Here is a 24,807-nt window from a genome sequence, read left to right on the forward strand (position 1 = left end):
CTTTTAACCTGTAAGCGGAGCACATATGGTTTAAAACTTTAAGCGAGCACACTGCAAAGCTTGACTGAAACTTCCTCAGATGTAATGTTTTTCACGTTAGTGCCTAACTTCTTGTTAGGAAGGTGCTTTATCAACAACCCGTTGTAGTCCTGCAGTGGGGCGACATCCCACATCTGCCCACCACCCAAGGACTGCTTGCTCATGGCAGTGAGAGCCCTGAAAGTTGAGCTCCTGGTCTGCAGCTCTCCCCACTGATCCCTGTGATAGATCTCAAAGTGTGGAATTGGAAAATGAACCCCAAGCCACCAAGCGACAGCTCTTCCTGAAGCATAATGGTAATCCTTTGCAGTGTTTGTGGTTTGAACTATCACTAACAGCTGCATCAGTGGCAGAGACCTTGAAGGTAGGCTGGTCACAGATCAGAAGGATATCAGGAGACATGAAGAAGCTCCTTAATTAATTTCTAATCCTTTTTCAGCCTTAATCTTCTTTTTCAGAGTAAGATCTGGCATTACACATTTTCTGCACACATGCTTTCTAGATGATGTAGATTAAGCCTTCGGTCTCTGATTTGCTAGAAGCAGCATGTCGGCAGGTTAGCGATTACTGCAGCCTTGTGCCGGAATACTGCGGGATTATTCCGTCTGGGCTGATCTATTCAGCTAAAATATTCATCAAAAGTCTGTGAAGTTGGTCCAGTCATACAGGATTTTAATCCATGCTTTGTTCTGTGCTTCACCAGGGTTTGTTCAATCTCTTTGCTGTAGCTGGTGCTGTTTTATTTGTGCATTTATTCCAGAATTAGACTTTGCATATAGCAGTGCTGAGGTGGGGGGCAGGAGGACTTCCAAATACCTTGCGGCTTGGCTTGGGGGTACACCTCAGGAATAAGAAATAAATACTGCAGATATATTTTAAGGACATATTGGTTATCCAATTATAATCAAAGGGTGGGGTTTTTTCCTTACTAGTTAATGGTATAGAGTCTTCTAATTAACGATGTGAATACAGAAAATAAATGGATAGGCCTCTTCTACTAATGTAACAAATAAAGATACAAGAAAGACAGTCAGCAGTGGATGCTGAATGGTGAAGCCCTATAATCTGAACAAGACAATGTTAGTATTTTCTACTGAACCTTTTAACACCCTCCTCCACAGATATCCTGTAGCAGAATCTGAATTTTCCCAGTTTGGGACATTTGAAACATCTATGTTAGAGAATTCTGTTCCTACAAAATTCTGTAGCAAAATAGTTTCAGGATCCTGTAGAAGGATCATGATGGGCTTATTTCAGTGCTTTTAGAGGAGCTTCTAGATTTCCCTGCTGTTAAATAGGAATTTTCTGTAAAGACAGGGAGTTTTTTTAATAAGGAGTTAGTCAAATTTACAGCTATCTGGACAACTATCACTTGATCTTGCTTGTGCTGATTCCGGTAGGAGAATATCAGGCTGTAACTACAGCAGAGATGCAGAACAGTCTGTTCATCCTTTTAAGCTCAGAAGCAAAGGTAGGTCAGTGCTGACAGCGTGTTTGGAATTGTTCCTCTGTCATGCTCTTACAACGCTACCAGATCCACATTCAGATAAGAATTTATAATCTGTCCCGCAGCCTTGATCAGGAGAAAAATGCGTTCGCTAGCTTGGATGAAGCACTGCACTGTGGAAATGAAAGACTGAACATCCACTGAGTGTTTTTTAGTTGGGTAGAACACACACGTTCCTGTGCTGCGTGCTTTTGTTAGGATTTGGGTATCTTTCAGACAGCAAGTTGCAGAAAGTATTCAGAAGTTCTTCTGCAAACATTACAAAGAATAGAGAGAATTTCTCAGAAGAGAAATTACCAAGAAGAGCAGGAAACCCTAGGGACATTCCCACATGTATTTATACAGGTACTATAGGAAAAACAGACTTAAAATTATAACTGCTGACTACCCATAGGACAGTAAAAAAGAGACCAAACTAACCACATCACTGAAAGATGAAGGGGAAAAAAAAATCACTTTACACAATTACAGATTAAAATGTCATGATTAACGTTTTCCTAACAGCCTAAGAGATGTATTTAGGAGTTTCCCAGGATTATTAAAAGCAGCCCTTTCCATTGAAATGTTATGACAGAGAATTCTGTTTACTCAGCCCTTCTGAGAATGAGGTCATGTCTGCAAAGGTGCCTAGATGTCAAAAAAGTTGACCTAGATCAGTATTTCTCAGACTTTCAGCATACATGGACCACTTCTGGTTCATCAGTCTTCATGTGTCTGCAGGTCCCTACCACAGACTCCGCTCCCCTGAAAGAATTCAGCTGCTGCCAGCTAGCGAGGGCAGTTGGCGGTCCCATGTCTAAGGAGAATTAAGTTACTGACACTTGTCACTTTGTGCCTCCTCATTTCAGGGTGATGGCGTCAGGGCCCAGAGTTTGAGGAACACTGTTTGGCCTGGGGTGTAAAATTTTTATCTTAGAAGGAAGCTGTTGGCTTGATTTTATTTTGCTTTTATGTGACAGGACGTACAAGGAATGAAAGGCAGGGATTTAGGAGTACCACTTTTTTAAAAAAAAAAGTATAAGTAAAAAAGACAACAAGCAACAGTATTTAAATTAGAAATTTGAAATCCCTTAACATTTTTATACAGGTTTTTATTCAATACCTATTACTATGTTGTCAATTGTCAGCTTCTATGTATCACATTTTGTTCACTAATCCATTGGTGGTTCTGTTATGCTTTATCCTCTGTCAATTTGTGTTGCAAATCTTTTTTTTGTGCTACAAAAGCATAAGCTGCTAGGAAGAAAGAAAAAAAAATAATGCTTTTGTAAAAGAGCTGGCATTATACCCTGAATATGTGTCCCTGACAAGACATGCAAATAGGCACCTATGTATTTGGATAATTATGTATACACTTTTAGTCCCAGAATGGATTTGTATATATACAAAAACAGTTGTAATACATGAGCTACACTTACTCTTGAGGTGGAAGTTAAAATATCAAAAGCATTTTTCTATTTCAAACTGAAACATTTTAGGCTGTTTGCCCCTACATGTATTTCATTATAGTATAATATGTGCAAGAATTCTATATTGTTTCCATTTCATTTGCTTGCTTTAGTAACAGATACGCTATAATCTCATAAACCAGCTGCCCATTTAACCAGAGAGTAATTGAAACAGTCATTCAGGTATGTAAGCCTCTTTCAGTAGGTAGAGTGAGCAGACGGTGTTTGAAGACACCGTGATATTCCCTTAACACATGCAAAGCTTTCATATGTTCAGACAAAAGCAAAATAAATTTCAACACTGATGAAAAATATTTTTGCAATTACAGGCAACTTTTTAAATGTTACATGTTGACCTAGCCACTGGGTTTCCATGACCTTTCTTTGAGCAATGTCATTAGCCATAACGTTACCTTGAAGTATTGTGTGTGCCATATCTCTCTAGCAAAGGGATCTAGACCGGAGGTGAGAATGTATCTGCCTGTTAAATGGTGAAGATGCTTAAGTTATTCTTCTATATGTGAAGAAATCAGTTGCTGGAAACTCTTTGCAATTAAGAAAAATAGCATCCTACTTCCCTTACCATGGTGGGTCATCTACAGCTTATGAAAGCAGGCATTGCCTTTCTCCGCCATTTTTGTCTTACGTTGCCTCTAGGAACTCCTGCACATTCACTGCTCGTGTGAACCAAAGCTCCCGTTAAACAGCTTCAGCCCGTCACTCGTCGAGGTGCCCATACTTAATCATGAGAGCTGTCATTAAGGTTCTGTGCATAATTCAATTTGGTGACTGAAATAACCTCTGAAAATAAGAAAATCTCCCACAGAAAATTCTAGGTAGCCATGCCTGTCTGGTTTTTTATATGCAGCAGATTTGGCCCAGTGTTCTTATTACAAATTAATGTCAACAATAGAATGATAATGGATTAGAGTACTAGCAAAAACTTCCCTTATAAATTCAGCTATTTGCCAAGTCAGTTGGTGCCCTGCTTTCAAAAGTGTCATAGCAAGCAATTCTGCACAATCTCTGCTTAATAAAAGTGGAGCACTAAAATCAATACAGCAATATCTTGTTGGAGAAAATTCGATTTATCAACAGGTTTGTCATTTTAAAGATGATTAAAGAACTTGTTTATTAGGCATCATCTAGATTTCAGAAATAGTTGGTATGAAAAAGACATAAGCCAGGATAGACTTACAAATCTTTCAATTACATCAGGGAGCGGATATTATTCTCTAAGTCAAGGCCTGGAAGCATTTCCTGTCTTTACTTCAGACTATGTCCATCACCGCTTACATATTAAAAACTGATACTGCTCATAGATTTCACTACCTCAGGGCAGACCTGTTACTCAGAATCTGTGCATTTTGAATTGTTTAAAACACCAAAAGTGCTGAAATTTTCATTAACGTCCTGTAAGAAGTACTTATTCTGATCTGCAAGAGGTCATTTTTGAAAGCTCCAGTTCAACTTCTGCCTGAGCCCTACTAGTCAGTAGGAACATAAGCATGTTTAAAGTATTTTCCTCTACTGCAGGTGAGAACAACAAACGTGAGTGTGAGAAGGAACTCTAAAACTTGTCTTTGTCTAGAATAAAGAGAGCAAAGCTATACACTGTAAATAAGATCTTCAGTAGCTTTCAACTTTTCAGCTATAATTCATCACAAATAGGAATGTGAGCACACAAGTGCAAACACCCAGAGCTGGGAGAGGTACCACTTCAGAGGCACTTGCAAGCATTCAGCTTCCAGTTTGCATGCTACAGGGAAGAAAAAAGGTATAAAAAAAAATAGGAGGAAAAGCAATTGCTAGTAAATAGAATGCTGATCCATAACTGAATATGAACTACTATTTTAAAAGATTCTTCCTAGGATGATAAAAAAGATGAACTTGTCAACTTGTTGGAGCGAATCCAGAGGAGGCCACGAAGATTATCAGAGGGGTGGAGCACCTCTCCTGTGAGGACAGGCTTGAGGGAGTTGGGGCTGTTCAGCCTGGAGAAGAGAAGGCTCTGGGGAGACCTGAGAGTGGCCTTCCAGTACCTAAAGGGGGCTGCAGGAAAGATGGGAAGGGATTTTTGATAAGGGCAGGTAGTGACAGGACAGGGGGTAATGGCTTTAAGTTGTAAAAGAGTAGGTTTAGACGAGACATAAGGAAGAAATTCTTTACTCTGAAGGTGGTGAGGCACTGGCCCAGGTTGCCCAAGAGGTGGTGGATGCCCCATCCCTGGAAACATTCAAGGCCAGGTTGGATGAGGCTCTGAGCAACCTGATCCGGTTGGAGATGTCCCTGCTCCTGGCAGGGGAGTTGGACTGGGTGGGCTGTAATGGTCCCTTCTGTGATTCTATAAACATTGTTTTGACAGATTCTTGAAACTCTTTAGACTATATGTGATAAAACACTCCTTAAAAAGGAGCTTGTCTTTTTTGTCTGGAAAGCTAAGACCCTATCTGGTCTAAACTGTATCCCTGTTGGAAAAGCATTTGGTCACATGCTGATTCCTAGCAAACTTTGTCCTGTAACCTCTTTCTCTTTTCCGTATGGACTCTTCTGCAAAGCCAGATAGACCTGTGTTTTGGTAAGCATAGTGACCAAGAAAAACAGAAGAGAACTGATAGTAAATTGGCATGATAAAAAATTGTTTTTCTAATAGCCTTTTCCAGTACAGTTTCTCACCATTTCTTCTTTATTTGAACTAGCAGAAAAGTGTCTTTCACTCTACATGGAATAAAACATGCTTGGGAATGATGTAAGAAGGAAAAAAATGATTCTTTGTATTCTGAGCTTTGTGTAACTTTGATTACTTGTAAAAATACTGATTTACACAACTCCAGTATAGATGGAGCTGTACAAAAGATTAGAATATCAAACAAACAGCTCTTCTCCCACAGCCGTTCAGTCTGGAAGCATAGCAGGTAATGTCGAATGGGGAAGGGAAAAAAAAAACCAAGCAAACCCAAAACAACAGAATAAACACAAAATCTCTTGACCAAGTTTAAGCAGAAGAGTGCTCGTAAGTGAAGTCTTAGGAGCCTTCTGATGGAAAGAGTTTTGTATACACATCCCCTGGAAAGACGACGTACACGCCTAACACCAAGCCTGGAAACGCCGGAGGAGGCGAGGTCTGGCTCTGTGCCGTCACTTAGCCTCCAGCTCAGGTTCCTGCTGTGCCTGACGTTTCCCAGTCCTCCATCCAGCTTGCACATTGACTCTCAGACACGTCTGAATTAAAGGCGTATTGGAACACAGAGAAGATTCTTCTAGTTAAGCTAGAATTGATAATTCTTTAGGGAGCTCTATTTAAAAAAAAAAAAAAAGTGGGTTTGTGGTTTTTTTAAAGTATATTGTCGGGGAAAAAAAAAAAAGAGTTTTGGAATAGGGTGAAATGTCAGGAAAAGCAAAGATGGGTTCAGGATAGGATTTGTTTGTTTGTTTTTCTTTTATTTCTACCTCCACTGCAGTTCCACTGTTTTATCAACATAAAAAAGGTACACAAATGTTTTTGAGGCAGAGAAAATGAGAAAAGTAAAACAATCCTGTTAAACAGGAACGGTAGTATTTGTAACTGGAAAGGCTCATTTATTCACCTTCTTTAAAGAACTAGAAAAAGCAGGCTAGCACAAAACAGCTCTCTTCTGCTGCTCAGAAAAACAGGGAAATTTGCTACTAGGCAGAACAGCTCAGGATTTTTGCATGCCACAAAGGATTTGCCTTGACACATAATGAAATTTATTGAGGTCAGATTTCAAGTTATCTAAACACTAGTTTACCTCCAGAGATCCAGGGCTTGGAAAATTGTTTTGCAATAACTGTGCATTTGTGCAGTGATTTGGGAAGCACCTTGACATTCTGAAATATGCTGCTTTTAAAAACTGGTTACAGTCCTGCTAAAAAAAAAAAAAGCCAATAAAACTTTTGTCCCTTTCATGGCTAAAAGGTTGAGTTTTATACATTCTTCGTTTCATTTTCACTGAGTTATAATTTCAGTAAAGCATTAGCATGCTTCTCCGGCTACGCCACGACTCGGACACTGCGATGTCCCTGAACCAGGGCTCGCTGCCTTGCGCGCTCTGGGAACGTCACGCCCAGAGTGGTCAGAGGATTCCAAAGAGCAGCAGCAGTCACTTCATTGTGTTAGAGAGTTTATGAAAACTTAATAGGCGTAGAAATTTAGAACTTCCTGGCAAGAAAAGAATTAGAGAAATAAAGAACTACAACAAATGGGGTTTTCTGGCTCCTGTAAAATTGTATGATTAACCTTATCAACGGTATGTTTTGATTGCGGTGGAAAACAGATGAGCGTTGATTGCACATCCTTCACCCTGCTGAGAACGCTGGGTGCTTCTCAGTCAGCCAGCAACCTAATGCTCTGGATGCACAACACCAGGAAGGTTCTGCCAATTTATTTACCTAGGCCAGTGTGTGAGGAGAGACATTTTTCTTCCTCTTTGTGTTCACAGAAGTTAGTAATCAAGAAAATATTTTATTTCTGTATATATACATAGAGAGACATAAACATACGTAGTGATGCACATACATGCACACAAAGATATAGAGATGCAGGTAAATAAAGTGATGAGTGTGTTGATCTCCACGACACTACAGTGTATTTGACCACTTAGCTTGCAAGATACTTCCCAGACTAATTTAGCACAGCCTTTTTGTTAATGCTGCATACAAACAGTAAAGTACAGGATATACCAACATTTAAAAAAATAATTTAAATCCATCAACTAGCTATATCTCATCTGTGCAGCAGGGAAATTTCTTTTACAAGTTGTATTAGGAAAAAAAGTACTGAAGAAAATGTACAAGCAAAATAAAGATACTATAAAGTCTGAATACATTTATTAATATGCAGTTGATTAAATGAGATATTAACTATGTAATGTCTAAAGTCTGTCTTGCTATATGGAAAACGTAAGGAAAGTGAAACACACTAATTTCAGTATATGTCCTATAAATTTCCATCTGATCTGGATTCCATTGGAAAACCTCTGGCATTTCAACCAAAGAGCTTTCTGAAAGAAGAGCTCTGAAATCCCAACAGCTACCAAAGGCCAGTGCATCTCAAAAAAATGAGAGCCAGTGCTCACAAAAAAAAGGACTCGGTTAGAACCTCAGGATTTTAACATATTCAATTTTACATTTTAAACCCACATTAAAAATGGGAAGAGTAACTTATTAATTTGTCTGGATTTCTCACAAGTTTGTAGGCTTCTGTACCATTTACAACCATTTGAAAATTTATGTAAGCCTTCAGATTTTAAAAAGGCAGCTCTTTTGACATCACTTTATCAGAGACGAAAATTATCCTTAACACAGTTTTTAATGCAGATTATTCAAACAAATCTCATTACAGATTGCTAGACTAAATTAGGGCAATGAGCTCTCCAAGCCTCAGTTATTCTCTCACTTATTGACTTAGCCTAGTTCGAAACTAAGAGTAATGAACACAAGGACCACACAAATTTAATTCTTCCCTCTTGTGTATAACGCTTGTGTGTCGCAGCACAGGATGAGACTTGGCATCCGTGGCAGAAAGGTGGCTGTAGGAGCACAGGATTGTGAATTGCTGAGTCTAGTTCTGTAATCATACGGCACTAAGTCTAGCTTTGAACGCCCCAAAACATCTTTTTAAAACACTAGAGCACGACACAGGCACATGACGCTTCAAAACAAACTCAAGCTCTCTCCCAGTAAACCAGAGTCACTCCACAATCTACCATGGTAAAGACACATCCGTGCCTGCTGTCGAACCACTAACAGCATTCATTTAAAAAAACCTGACAGTGGTCTTGGCATGGAGTCTGCGCCCCGTTCTATATACGATCACAAAGAGCTTGGGACTTGACGTAACCCCTTCAGCGTTTTACCTGGCTGAAGATGCCCGTGGTTGTTGCTGCTTTATCTGCTAGGTAACTGCATGCCTCACAGTTCTTGCCACATGTGAAGAACTCTCTTACTGTCCCACTTCAACATAACTTGTTCTCACACATTCTACCTCCACGGCTTCGGTTTACCTGCAAATGTTCAGGCCATAGGTTACAAGCTACTGCACAGCAGAAGATGGTGAACACTGCGAACCAGCTTGCTTTCCTACAGCCAAACATTCTTCAGTGTTTCTCTTTTCACCCCAAACAACATGTAGTGGATCCCTGCGTGCAGGAAGCTCTCAGCATCAAGATGTATCACCCAGTTAGACTCCTTACTGGTCTCTCACCAGCCAGGTGGAAGCAGATCCCTTGGCCAGGCACGGCAGCCAGTTTTTCTGCTTATCTGTACCAATAATTTGATTTTCATGTAAACAATCCAATGGAAGCTCCAGGATGAAATTCACCTACTACATATGGTTTAAATGTAGTTGGAATATTTTAGATTAAGGAAAGCAGAATTTCACTGCAACGCTAGCATCAACACCCACAGCAATTATTAATGCTAGATGCCGTATATTTGGCTGCATCTGCTTTAGGCTTCATAATTACAAACAAGCGAAAAATCATTGCATTAATGGAATAGTGGAAATACAATAAAGCACTTTATTATCCCTAAAAGGCAGCATGGGGCATATAGGCTCTGTGGGATATTACCAGTGTCCTAGGAGCAGTTTCATTCGTTCACATCCTGTGGCATATAATTATCTCAGAATAACCATGACCCTGCGGGTCCTCTATTAAAATTATATTTTTGTTACAGAATGGTGTATACATTATTGAAGCACATTACTTTGATCACTGAAAATTGACATATTGTGCTCATTAGCCAGTAAGCCTGAATATTTGATTTGTGAGGTTTGCTCCAAGTTTCTCACAGAGCAGTCATTCAGGGGAAGTAAACAGGCAAAACTGCAGTCGTGAATGGGAAAGATTATTGCTGAAAATGGTGCTTTAAAAAGAAAAAAAAAGGTGTGTCATGCCATATGCTGATACACAGCGCATTACATTAGGCAGGTAAATGGATTAATTGGACTCATTAACATCATTTCCTTTTAAAAACTTTTCCACTAAGAAGATGAAAAGATTATTTTAATCTTTACACTTCTCTCTTGCATTTTACATTTTTCACGCGGGCCTTTTTTAATCAAATATTGATGACGATGCCTGTTGTTCTTCAAAGCTCAGCAATTACATTGCAGCTCCCTCCCACTAAGTGGCACTGGGTCAAACTCTGCTGTTTCCTTATCTTTAATCCCCCCCCCCCCCCCCATTTTATTTGTTTTTAATAAACACAACATAAGGTCTATTGGATTCTTGCCAGAAATTTTCATATTTTCATTGTCTGATGGCCTTCAAGCGACCTGCTGAGCCTGCATCCTCCAAACGCTCGGCTGTGGGCCAGAAACCTGCTTGAGTGATGCCACAGACCCCACAGTTCTGTCCACCAGCTGAAACCGCAACTTCTGAAAGTGAAGTCACGGATTAGAGTCGGGTGACAGAAAAAAAAAAGCTGAGTTTTAATTTTCTTGCTGGCTGTGGAAGCCCCCGTGGCAGAGGTGCAGGCTGCGTGGGCTGGGTCAGCAGTGCTCTCTGCTGGCAGCACGGGAAAACGTAGCTGGAACGGGCCCTAAAATTCCCCTCGAATGTAAACCATGGAATACTTTGAATGTGTATCCATTGATACTGAATATGTATCTGATACGTGTACAGGCAAATCTGTAGAAGCTCGTGATGTACAGGGCCAGGAAGCATGCCGTTTAGTGCAAACGTGATTTTTAAAATAATGTTGCGCTAGCAGCGCTGCCACAATTTCGTTACATACAATGGTTAAGGGTAAAGATGAAGGTAAGAAAAAAGTATTATGAAAAATAGCTATTCAAATGTATAAATATTAATCAAGTACACTTAAATGAAATTGAATGCTTTGTAGAAAACAATTGTTTAAAAACAATTTAAAAAATTATTATGTGCATGCATGTTTCTGCATATGTACACACACAGAGAATGCCACAGGACAAGGATAGAGCTCTCAGAAGTTTGGAAAAATCTATATAAAAAGTTTCTTCTTTTTGATTATATCAATCCCCTCTTTAAGAGAAAACTTTAAAAAGCCAAGAATACTATTTTTAAACAACTATTACATAACTTAGAAGAATAACTCTGTAACATCATTTTATTTTCCAGCTTGGGTCCTCTCTAACAACAGCTAGAAATCAAGATAGCAGCATAAAACTACTTCTAAAACTAACTGGATACCATAAGCACAATATTAAGAAAATAAATGTTCTTGTATAGCCATTGCTTTGAAATAAGGCAGTGTAGTTCTGCTGCAGAGTGCTAAGCAGTGTGCCTTAGCCGGTTACATTTCAAATTCTAGTTTGGTGCGATGCTCCGTACCTGTCCCTAAAGTCAGATTTCAAATCACAGACTTGCCCTGAGGTCTATATAAACTCCATTTTCAAACCCTGAAGTAGTCTCTGCTTTGCACAAGAGAGCTATAAGGTAGTTACTGCAGTACAATCAAATTAAATCAATGAGGACAGTACGTTATATCACAGAATATAGTCTGGTCAAGATACTATGAACAACAATCAAAAAGCGTTAAAAGAAAGGAACTTTGCTTGAGGGACTTGGACAAACATGATTCAGTTTATCACTGCACTTAGAAACTTAAGTTCCGGAGACCTGAGCTAAAGAGTGAAATTTTGCACAGGGTGATCCTGTCTAAGCATCAGGAAGAAGATAAAACAACCTTGCATTAAACACTGACTTACTCCAGTGAGACAACAGATAATTGCAGATTTATTTTTGCATTTTTTAAGCAATCTGAGACCCCTAAACGACCAATGCTAGGAACAGTTTAATATTAGTGTTAATATTTTAATGTTTCCATGGAGCACCTCCATGAACGTGCTAGGAAGAGGAGTTGAGCAGAAAACCAGCGGCACGATACGGATTCCTTAGGACCCGAGCTGCTCTCCCTAGGCCACCCGCTGCTGCCGCTACACGGATACCGGACAGCAGAAACCAAAGATAGGGACAAAGCCTGTGGCTTCAGTAGTTCGGGTGTTGCTGACAGGGGAGGAAAGCCCAGTGCTCCCTGAGCCTGCAGAGTGGCCTTCCTCTTCCACTGGAATGTAGGTCTCCAAGAGGAAAATATGGAAGTCAGGTGGATAGAAACTTGGTAATTGCAGGATATGAAACTAGGGCACTACGACACCTTCAGAACACTCTTCAATCCAGGGTGATTTGCTTCCCTACGCAGCACTAAGCCTTCTTTGGGCTGTATCTATTTTCATCCTAAAGAAAGGAACGTCTATTATCGCAGATAAGATCCAAGGACACCACGGCAGGCAGCCACACACAATTGATTTTCTTGCTTCCTTACATTCAGTGCTGCTCCACTGGCAGGTACTGATACAAGCTTAAAAACGTTCTTGGGCTAATCCTTCAGACCACTCTTACCTAAATAAATCCAAAAAGCACTCTTTTGCTATTTTGTAAAGGCCCCAGGAAGCAGAAAGCCTATGCTACCCCTTGAAGAAAGGTGGCAGTGAAATGGTAACATAGCATGGGATTGAAAGGCGAAGAATCCACCTCAGCTGCTTCTCCTTTCCTCTTGTGTTCCCTGCTTACATTTCTAGCGTGGCTTCAGCCCGGAAAAGCCTTCTTTTTCTGTCACTTCTGGGTTTTGAAGGCTATTTTAACGCAGAATGTAATGTAAAGATGTAGGCCACAAAGGAAGTTCTGGAAAAATATTTTGTTCAGGACTACTTATGGAAGAAAAGATGAAGTGAACAAGATATACAGTTAACTAGGACACAATAAAAATGCTTCCACAAATTCAGGGTTAAAGAATATTATTAGGAAAAAAATGTTTGGGGATTGTTTGGGGTTTTTTTTCCTAATGGTCATAAAGGTCTGTAGAGTTCCAAGATACGATTCTATGCATCAAAAAGTTTCTGTTTATGGGGTTTGCATTTTTATTGACTTTGCTTGTGTTCCACCTTTCGAAGAACAGATTTGGGCCTTTTTTTTTTGTGATCACAGGACCAGCAAGTTATACACCGATACCACATGAGCATTCAGATCTTACTAACAAACGTAGTAGAGGATACATTAGCAGTGTGTGCCTGTGTGGCTGTCTTGCATCGAGATAGAGAGAATAATGCTACTGGGGAATTATGTGCACAAAGCTCTCTGAAGCAAGAATTAAAATGAATGAGATTAAATAAAAATAGCTAAATCAGGAATATGTTAATAATTTAATTAAAGTCTACCAAAGTTGAACTGTTCCACAATTCAGGCTGAAGCTCATCAGCATGCTCGGTTCTACTTGGGGATTTTGCCATGGGTAAATTACCTGTTTGGAATAATTTCTTAATGTAGGAGGAAGATGGGCTTAACTAGGAATATGGTATGATCATTAACTTTGACAATGTTGGACTTCACTGTTCTCTCAGACAGGCTTTTACTGATGTTTTAATATATACTTTCTTTACTATAGTCTCACTTCTAGTGCGTAAGATAAATGTGAATATTGATCCATTTTAAAAACAGGAGGGCAAGATTTAGTGCTTTTTTTCCCCCCAAGCTTGTTTGCTGTGTTTTCATCTTTATGTAACTTCCAAGTCAAACAGAAACACAGAACAAACACAGAACAAAACTCTGCTGTTACTTAACAGCAGAGCAAGAAGCAACACAAAGGCTATGACTGTGAAGGACTTAGCACCAAAGATTAGTCAGAGACATTAAGAAAACAGATATATAGATCTTAACAGATCTTCTATATTATCCTTTTAAACTACCCTATAATACTTTATCCAATCTAGAGAACAGTATAAAAAATAAATACTATGCTTTCTGAAGTAGCAGGTCTTGCTGACTGTACCAGGCAGAGTCAACCTTTCCGATAAGGAGCCCCTGTCTCCATACTGTTTATCTTGTAGGAGAATGCACAAAATACAGAAAATACCTCCTCATAACCTCTGTGCCTGCAGCCTTTTACAAGGCCACATGCCACTTTCCTTTTCACAAGCCCAGCTCAGTTTGGTGTTCTAAATTGAGAGTGCACCATCACTTTGAAGGCTCAGTACTGTAAAATATGGAAAATCCTTCTTTTATCAGTAGGTTCACATAGTGAATAAGATCAGAATCTTCTTTTTCCCCAGTAGCAGCTAAAACTGCTCATAGTGAAAATACAATGCGTTGTTTTCTGCTGAAAACAATGGAAGGCATCTTTTTTTTTCCTTGCATTGTTTTTGCATGACACTCTCCTACTGAGTATAACGCATTTGTGGACTTTGAGTTTGCAAACAGAAGGCAATTGCACTTATGTGACATACTATGTCCTACAACTGTAAATGGCTATACTTGAAATGTACACTTTTAAAGGAGCTAAGATGTTGCATTTGTGCATAAAACAGACAATATCCTGAACCACAATAAGGAATTTCATGTAGCGTTATGGTGGGACTTCCCATAATCAAGCACAGCATACTATACCGTCTTGGCAAGTCAGAAAGTCTCCAGAAATAAATAAATAAATAAATAAGTTCCTGAATATTTCAGTCTTTCATTCAAATGTAATCTGAGGAGATGACAAATAATACCCTTCTATTCTTCTTGTAGTAAGCAAATGCCCATAAAAGAAGTGCCGGTTGGAAGTTGTTAGTACTGGGGGTATATGTTGGCACTCTCAAGAAAAGAAATGGGCATGGGCATGTTCAGAAGGTGCAGTTTGGTCCTGAATCTAGACTGGTGTATGTGGCTGCCCTTTCCTTGGGCACACACGCACAACAAGAACACTAGCACTTCACTTAAACTGGAGGAGGTAGATAAAAGGGCAAGACCTTGCATGTTTTATGTTGAAGATCATGGATTTTGTCCTTTCTGGTGACAAGTCCGTGTGCCCATGCAGGAGATTTTTATAGCCTCGCTTCAAGCAGGTCAGAAATGAGGCGTGTCAGCTCCTTCATGGCATTACTGGTATCCTTCATCTGCCGTTATGTAGGGCAATTCTGTTTTAGTGCAGTCAATACCGTCTCATTACAGGCACTGCGTTTTTATGAAGGGGGAAGTGAGAAAGGCAAATGTTACTCCTGTCCGTGAATTTGTCTCTTACCATTTCCCCTCTCTGCTCCACAGAGAGTTATTTGATTCATATTAGGGGTTATTTGGGTCACTGTTACCTTGGGAGTGAAAATAATGGAAACCTAATTTGAGATTTGTACCAATTTCAGTAAGAAAATGGATTCTGAATATTTTGCATAGTTGCTAAATTTAACTGAGTGTTCAGTGAAGCATGAGTTTCCAAATGTGAATGAGGCTTTAAACCATTTTCTGCTATTTGTTTTTAAACTACATTTGTTACTTATGATTAGCAATTTTATGTCATTCATATGCAGTGTACTGAAACTGAATTCAATACACTGACCTTCTTCCACCTATTAGACTAAACTCAGTATTTAATTATTATGCATGCAAAGTCAAGCAGAAAAACTAAGGAACACTTATTTATAAGATCATTGTGTTTTATTTGCAATGAAGAGGAATATTTGTGTTTATTACTTTTCATAAGAAATGTATTACTGCTTATTTTGAATTGGAATAAACAAAAAAAAATAGAACATCTGTATCAAAGTTTTAAAAACCACAGCAATCAAAAGCTGTTTAATCTCCTCCATCCGGTCCTATTGCACAGTCTGTTCCGTGTAACTTTTTACAACATACTGTGCAAGAAAACAGGTCATTTAAACTCAGTAATTAGTATTACAGATAAAATGACACTGCAGCAATGTTAATTACTATAGTACTGATGTAGTATAGGATATCATACATAACAGTCATGTCTTTAATTTTAAATTGAAGTGCAACAAAGCATATTATTGCTACATTTCCTCTTAAAGTAAATGAATGTTATTCAAGTGTACCATTTGTATACATGCAGAATGTTTTTAAATAAATCAAAGCTGTATTTTTAACTCAAACTGGCATATTTCACTGTCTAATAGCATAAATTAAGGAATCTCTTGCTGTCAGAACTTTTCCTGTGACAGTGTAAATTATGACAGGATTATATTCCATATGAAAAATTTCCACAATAATTTTCTGTTTCATTATAGCAAACTGTAAATCAGTTTGCAAATGAAGCATAACGTTCAGTCTTTTTAAAAATAAAGACGAATCTTGAAAAGCATTACAGCTATTTGAGGTGTAGTAAGAATGAGAGATATATATGATCAAATTGTAATTAATTCTGTACTGCTGTAGCTAAAATATCTGGTAATTGTGAACATAAAATATTCGTAACAAAACAAAGAGACTTGCAGAGGAAGACAATGAAAGGTTTTACCTGTAGCTCCCGTAGGAGTAGGGCTCCCTGTTTATGAATAATTATTTCTCTGCTTTTTGCAGCACCTTTACTGTCGGATAATTTTGTTATAAATATTAAAAGAAGGAAAAAATGAGTTAAATTTTGGATTTGTTCAAGTTTACTTAAATAATTTATGTCAGCTAAAATGTTCCCATTTTCAGTGCAGAAATTTTGTAATGAAGCCATTATTCAGACCTTGCATAAAAAATTATTCCAGAAGCCTACTTATTTAGAAGTATAATAATCCTATTCACTGTGTTAACCAGGTGCCCCTGGCTAAAATCTGTACATATAGATTTAGCAAAATATTTGGATATACAGTAGGAGATTCAAAGCAGAAGCTGAAGCATGACCTCAGGTTGTGTATTTCATCTCACAACAATAAGATGTATTGCTACATTTAAATGACGGTGTGTAAAGAGCAAAATCTTGAAGTACCTGTAACTGTTTTCTAGGTTTTACAAATTATGTTGAAAAAATGTGCTTTTTTTTTTCTTCCCCCTCTCATTTTGTTTAGGTCAGTGGGACAATGTATAATACAGGGAGACATGTATCTCTACGATTAGACAAAGAGCATTTGGTCAACATCTCGGGAGGACCAATGACATATAGCCACCGCCTAGAGGAAATCCGGTTACACTTTGGGAGTGAAGACAGCCAGGGATCAGAGCACCTACTCAATGGACAGGCTTTCTCTGGGGAGGTAGGTCAACATATTTGGAGTTACAAATGAACCAGTCTGAATTACTCACTTTCCATTGCTGCCTGAAGGTATTTGCAAACAAATTTGTACTCATGAAAGTTGTTTCCCTGTATGCATTCCAAAAATCAGAGAATTCCTGGTTTTTTTACCCATACACTGCAAATTATGTTACTTATGTCTAAAAATATAACTGTTGCATTTGTTGTATGCATAGGTATCCTATATCCTTATATGTGCTACTTACAAAGTAATCAAGTCTCTTATGATGGGTCCTTTACATCCCTAGCAAATGCAAGTACAAGATTAACCACACAGTAACACTGAAAGTGCTTCAGGTTCTCATAAAAGTCCTACTTTTGCTACTCACTAGTGCCTAACACTTTACATTGAGTATCATTCTGCCTTTGATTCATGTAAAGATAAAGTGATAGTTAATTTTGGAAATTATTCTACAAAAGCCTGTTGGTTTGCTCAAGAAATACAATTAACTCTGCAAGCAAACCCTGGCAGAATTGGTACTTGGTTTCTATTTTAATTACGTGTCTGTAATTGCCCAAGAAAATACCATAATTTAATGATACTGATAACTATTGTATGATCCTGATAGCTATACTGGGCTATACTGATAGGATAGCCCGTTACTCTTGCTGCGTATTTTCGTCTCGTATATGGAGTACTCTTTCAAGATATGTAGTAAAGTTTGCAGACTTTCTGGTAGGCAAAGCAGCATCTTTCCGTTCTCCTTATGTAGGAGCATTTTTACATACAAGAGATGCATGGGTTTTGTAGCACCTCATCCTTCATCAGCTTGCGCCATGTCTGTGAGCTCTATAGCATGCAAATCTACTCCACAAATCTTAACAAATAAAATAATGCTTCAGAATAATTGTATACTGCTGTAGGGATTATCTTTAAAGATACTCTAGGTATTCCTGTTACCATTCTTTGAGAAGATCAAAATAAATAGTTTTTCTTAATAAAGGACTTATTTTTTTGGAGATGAATAATCAAATTACCATCTGTACTATCTATCACAGCCTCTGCTGATGAGTCAGTTAATGCATGGCATTTTCTTTGGCACTGTGCAACAGCAGTTATTTAGAAGTAGGAAATTAATTGCAGAATTGTCAAATGATGGTATCATAATCAATGGCAATAATTGCGTTGTTTTGTAAGCTACATAGATGTATAATGTAGCCAGGAGCAGCTTTTTAATGAAATTATTCATATCTTACACAACTGACTTCTGGTTGCCTTCATTAAATTCTATGATAAGTGAACATATAATGTACTACTCTTTTAAGAGGTGAAAGTTAAGTATGCTGTAGTAAATAAGGTCTTTGCCTTGCTATTCAGATTTACAGAAGAGCAATATTCAAACAAAAGCAAGTTGAATGAACAAGAAAGCAAAAATCTGGTTAAAATGTACCAGTGCACTTGATCTGATATGTCAGCATCATTTCAGATATGTTTAAGAGAGTTTTAAAGTTATAAATTCATCAGTCGTAGACTATAACAAAAGATTAAAATGCAGAGCATTGTTTTGCAATACTTAATACTTAACCAGGCTTTTCTGGTTTTGAAAGTGGGAGTTTTGGAGTACTATTAATATTTGGTGTTTGCTAACAGAGACCTCGAGTTTTTCGTAATAAAATCAGAAAACCTAGCTAAGTGGAAACAACTGTCAGTCATGCACAGCTGGATCCACAGTATATGCCAGATTCATCTAGTTATCTGAATTCCTCCTGCAGTGAATGGAAAAAGATTAGCATCTTTCAGAAGATGATCATTCCTGATAGCCAGAGATGCATCACGTAGGACAGGACAAATCACTCTGTGGAGACACATCTCCCTTGACAACAGAGCAGAGATGAACAACAAGCCAAGTAGTTTAGACTAGACGCCTCCTTTTCAGATGGTGAGATGAGTTCTGTCCTTTGAGGATGTGTTTTTTCAAAGTTTCAGATAGCTGGTTTTTGGGCAGCTGGACAGCTAAGTTCCAGTATTAATTACTAATTTGAACTTACATCTGCACAGTTACATCTTATTTATAGAACACATCCTGTTTCTGAAGTACAAGCACAGATTCAAATCGATCATGCTGAATACCATGGATGCAAATTTTCAGTGAAGAACAGTAGCTGATGGTGTTCTTCGCATATACATCCACCCATACAAGTGCTGTCTGTATAAATAAGTGATTTTCAATAAGCTCTGAAGCTCCCAGCAACTACAGTAAGAAAACTGTAGACAAGGTAGCTGGCTTTATAACAGAGTACATGTATTTATAATGTAACATATGCTTTCAAGACTGTTGCCACTAATTACTATCACTTCTCCATTGGATAACGCTGTCGGAGATGGGATAAAGAAAACTAACTGCGTAAGTGCATTAGGTTAATTTAGCTAGTGCAGGTAAGAATAGCAATGAATATTTGCTAACTTAGGCTTTAGCAGGTGTAGGCAACCAGACAAAAATCGTTGCAGGATTACACTGTGTGACTGCTAATTACACGCTAGCTCCCATGACACTGCCTGGTTACCGCTGTTCTTATTTGTGTCGGACAAACCCACTACGGGTTTTACCAAAACCACTGTTTTGCTGTGGAAACAGTTCCCCAGGAAGTGTGATCCATTCCAGTAGATCACAATTAGCTCATTCCTACTCCTCCTTCTGTCCACTCCCAGCCACATCTGCCCTCTCATTTTCACTGAGGTCTCCAGTGCATGGTAAAGTCAGCACATGCAGAGGGAGAATGGGAACCTAGGGACAGGTCAGGGGAGAGACCAGTACATCTCCCTCACAGCACTGCAGCCTATTAGATTGGCTCAAACAGACCTAAATTAAATCCAAATTTTGAAACTGAATTTAGGAAATCCCACCTAACATCCATGCTGAGCAAGAATTTTGTTCTTAGGGACTTTTTTTTTTGCCTAGTGAAGATGTTCTGCAAGCGGGCAGGCACTCAGAGCAAGCTGGAGAGCACTGGAGTGGTACCATGGCATGAAAAACAATCTAGAAATAGCAAATTGCTTCAAAATATACTGTGGTCTAAATGGTACTGAGAGGCTTGTAATTTCCAGGCTTTAATATTTAACTAGGTGTTAAAGGCTGTCAAGAGAGATCTCTACAATAATCTGGTTACCTTTTATCCCCCAATTATTACTTTAGTAGGCACGGTAACTGAACTAATGCTTAAATAGTTTGAGTGTAAGGGCTCTAAAACGGTGTATCAGATTATCATCAATATATTTGGCACTGCTAACATGGAAAGAAAGGCAGGCTTTGCAATGCTTAAATAAATAAATTGAGCATTTACTTGTCCCTCTGATACATACTTGAGTGTGTTTAGTTCCCTACTGTTTGCATAAGCATCCTACTGTATTGTAATGATAAAAAGAAAACCTTGGCTGAAGCAAAGTCCCCAGCTAAGACACCAATCATTTGTGTCTGCTGCCTAATGTCTCTATGCAAAACAGCTTTTAATGCTTCACTTAATGAGAAATACCATCTTCCTTTCAGACAGCAGCAGTAAAAACCACAGCAGAATTTACCAGAGTGGTGTTGCTCAGGCACTGTCTACCTTGTTAAAATAAAAAGCTAACAAAAGGTTCATGGCAAAAAATGGGAGCCTTTAACTTTCCTATGTGGAAAAGTCATAAAAATTCATACTATCTTTTTTTTTTTTCTTTCCTAAGCACAAAAATGAAATATGTGCTGCAGGAAACCTCCAACCACTTTGTGGCTGTGCATTGTTGTAGCCTTATCAATGTAAAGGCAGAAAGTCAAGGAGTTTAATTATTTGGGGTTATGCACTTTTCACAAACTCAACGATTGGAGACTTTCAAACAAGAGACCATAGTCCACAACACAGGGAAAAAATAAATTTCTTCCTCTCTGCTCATAAAGTCACCCTTCAAAAACCCATTGACAGAGATTATAAACATGCAATGATTTCATCTGCTACGTAAGGAGTAAAATGAAAGCCAAAACAGTATCTAGATAAATGAATACATATTGCAAACTATACACACAGTTTGGAACTGAGATTTACTTTTGCTCCTGCTAAAAGCCACCAAGAAAAACAAATAAAATACAAGAAAGTGGGAATCAAAGGGGGAGACTGGAAATTCTGAAATACCAGCCTTCTCCTACTACTGCAGTTTCTTTAACTGCAGGCGTATTCTATGCAAGTAGTGAATTTCTAGTGATAGTAAAGGATTACTTATCAGAGAGATCAGTGTTGCAAATCCAACTTCTGCTATTTTTAGAAGCAAGACTGTCAGATAGACAGCCTATGAGAAGCATCCAGCCAGCTGGAACAATTTAATCCAGCCTGCTGCAGAATTAGTCTGAATTGTTAAATCAGAAACAGTGACTCTCTGTCACTGAGACCGTCTGTACACCTCCGACTTGCCTGTGTGGTTCCAAATAGCCTCCTCAAAAATCCTAAAGTTGGTGTTGTTTATAAAAAAAAAAAAACAACCAAACAAACAAACAAAAACCAAACACGAAAAACCAAAAAACATTTACTGGAACAAAGTACTGTATATGTGCTATGACTTTAGTTACATTGGCAAAACAGAACAAGCCATGGCCAGTTAGCATATCAGAAGAAACGGCAAATACAGACCAACTCTATATCGCACTGCTTGTTACAAGGCATCTACATCTCCTTTTATTTGGTAAGGCTATCTTCTTCCCCAAAATTTCATCACCTAGAAGGTGAACGTTCAGTGGCGCCTCCCACATGATGTTGGGCTCCGGACTCTGCCTCCTTCTCTGACCTATGGGTCAGTTTGCACAGAAGCCCCTGTTTTCTCTCCGCAGTTCCCTACACGTACTCAATATTTAGATTCCTCTCCCAGGTCTGTTTTTCTGCTTTGTTCTCTATAAGAAGCCTCACTGATGCGAGGATTTGTGAGTCCAGCATGACTCTTCATCAGATTGTGCTAACAAATAGTCCTTTCTCTTCCTGAAGGCAAGCAGCATTAAATCAGCTAGCAGTGTCCCTGAGCAGAGAGGACAGGAAAGTCCTGCTTCTTCATAACCACGTTCCTAGAGGTGGTTACAGCGCCGGAGCAGAGCCGGCTGTGAGCCTGCCCCTACTCCATCCCGTAATGCTGGCACTGCTGCCAACAGCTTGCAGAAGGAAGTTTGAAATTCAGATATGTCAGTTGCCACCTGTATTACATTTTGGAGACTTTATTGGAAATGATGCAGGTCATTTTTAAGTATTTCAGCCAGAAGATAAGCTTACTGTACTCCTGTGCTTATTAATGTTGAAAAATAAGCCTCTGAGGAAAGGACCAGATGAGGGAACACATGTCTAATGGAAGGGTGGTTTAGTAAAATCTCTATAACCTTCAGATTAATGTTCAGCTTCAGAGGAGAAAGTCAATAGGATAATGAATTAAATTGCTATAGGAACAGAATATAAATCAGAAAGAGGTGGTGGTATTGTCATCACTACAGTATGAGGAGACTGTTCGCATGAGTAATTCAAAATCAGTAGGAGATGAACATGTGCATTAGTTGCAAGAATGCACCTCTGTCCACCCTAAAGATTACAAGTGGTTTCACCCGAAATTTTATAAAATATTAATATCCATAAATAGCAGAGTTAAAACTCCAAGAGACACTTATTCATCAACACATGCTTATTGTGTTTTTCTAAACCAAAATCAATTTAATATTTGAAGTTAAATAGGTTTTTATTACTGGTTAATAAAAAGAATACAGGGTTGAACAATATATTAGCACAAATTGAGGGATATTCACACCTGACTGTGGTCTGCTAATTTAAGAGCTCTGAATCATCCACTGGAAATTCCTTTCCACCCTCTACTGACTTTGAAAGGAAATCAGGCTCTTTAACAGGGATGTGTTTTAGTAGCAGGCTGCCTACTCTGTCTCCCCTCTAAAACTACGTGGAGATGAAAAGGCTGACTCTCCCTCTGGACAGCAGAGACATTTGGATTCAAAAGCACGGTCCATAGGAAAAAAAAATTCAAAGTGTGGTCCAAGGAAGAAGACTGCCAAGATAATCTAGACAGCAAAGCTTGCAGGGAGGCATACTGGAAACCTATGTTATTTTATAAAATGAAACTTATCAAAAACATTTTTTAATGTTCCCAAAATATTTCCCAAAGAAAAATTAGATGATAAATCGAGATGCTAAGCAAAAGTTTTGTTGACTAAATAGTCATTAAGGTACCAAGGCTACTGTACCTGAAATGAGCGACAAAACAGTAGGTGACTGTAGAACAGTCTGAATGGAATAGGAAGATAAAAGTTAATGCTTTCAGTCACTGGGTATTTTTCTGTCAGATATGGACCCTATTGTTCCAGAACCACTGCACGAAGTAATACGCAATAATTAACCATAGTCTCTTTGTACAAAGGTGTGATTTAGATTCCAAAGCCTGTTAAACTCTTGGGCTGTGGTCCCCCATCCAGCACTGTAGCAGAAGCCAGAGGGGCAGGTCAAAGCACTCCGAGACTCCTAGGCAAAGCAGAAAACCTGAACATGCCTTATGCTCCCTGTACAACTCCAACACTAAAACAAACCTTCTGCACATCTGCAAATACATCACACGTAGCTGCTCTGCTCTCCTAGGAAGAGAGGCCACCGTGGCTCCCAGCTCTGTGGAGCTGGCACCTTGCAGTGCAGCCACGCTCCTGCCAGTCAGCCCAGCTCCAGCCTTCCGCCCGAACCCAAACAGTTTCATTGAAAGGGAAGGATAGAAAAGTTTGGGCCACACAGCAACTGAACAGGTAAACTTCAACCCCCAGTGGCTACATAGGGATATATAAAGGGACAAGATATAAAACATTGGCAGGTTTCATGAGATACTGAAAATAACTTCCCAAAATCTAAAACTGAACATCTGAATGCTAGGTTTTATTCGCAGTTTTCTCATATTATTTTGTTCTGACTCTTGTGTATGTATGTTTTTAAACAAGTCAAAGCATCCGAGTTACACACATTTAACTGCAACATTGTTGATGGTTAAGAAAGAGGTCTGCAGATAAAATTGCAAACTAATTGCTGTACTTAATTTAATTTTTTTTTATTTCATGTTCCACTAGATTTTTGTAAGGGTTTTTTTTGTGTGGGAGATTTTCAGCATTATATACACCTACATGAATTATGGACAGAGTTGTGGGGAGCAGAGATGACAGAGAGCGATTCCTTCAAAGCAAAATCTGAAAATGGGTGGAAAGTCAGGCAGGAACTGAACCATCGAAGCATCCATGGCTACGTGGCAGTAATAACAATTCCTAAGTACCAGTCAGAATAACATGTTGATACCCAGATATTTTGTAAGCAGCAAATGGGGAATATTTTAAATGCAGTTGGCGTTTTTTATTGATGAAGCTTCTCCTTTTGAACTACTCTGTTGGAAACCATGAGAAAGATGACTTTCCAGGAATACGGAACCGAATTTTTTGTGGTGTATTTCACATCAAAATGCAGTAAACTTCCTACACTGGCTATATGCTAAAAATGCATCTTAATCCTTAGTGACCTTCAAAAGCACTTTCATCTTTTACACTTTTGAAGTGGAATAATTGACTTTTAACTTATGTTCCTTCCTGTAGTTTTTTGGCTAGACAGTCATCTTCAAGTCATGGGAATATACACTTGTTAAATAACAAATCCCAAAACTCAATAGCCAGGAGAAGCTATAGAATCAAGTGAAAGTGTCGCAACTGTAAATCATTGATCATAAATATGTAAATAGAAAAAATACACAGCAAGTAAAACCCATTTTTGTACGAGCAGCGCATTGCT

General features: G+C 38.7%; 1 protein-coding gene across 3 annotated transcripts in view; it reads left to right on the forward strand.

Annotated features, from left to right (window-relative positions):
- CA10 (carbonic anhydrase 10 (inactive)) overlaps positions 1 to 24,807 on the forward strand; it is a 196,809-nt gene that overhangs the window by 137,303 nt on the left and 34,699 nt on the right. For all 3 annotated transcript variants that reach the window (XM_086762289.1, XM_086762287.1, XM_086762288.1), the window contains exon 5: positions 16,823 to 17,008. In XM_086762289.1, coding sequence (XP_086618415.1) covers positions 16,823 to 17,008 — 186 coding nt within the window. The remainder of the gene's footprint in view (positions 1 to 16,822; positions 17,009 to 24,807) is intronic.

The sequence above is a fragment of the Chlamydotis macqueenii genome, chromosome 18 (assembly GCF_036417535.1).
Source record: "Chlamydotis macqueenii isolate bChlMac1 chromosome 18, bChlMac1.mat, whole genome shotgun sequence".
Lineage (NCBI taxonomy): Eukaryota > Metazoa > Chordata > Aves > Otidiformes > Otididae > Chlamydotis > Chlamydotis macqueenii.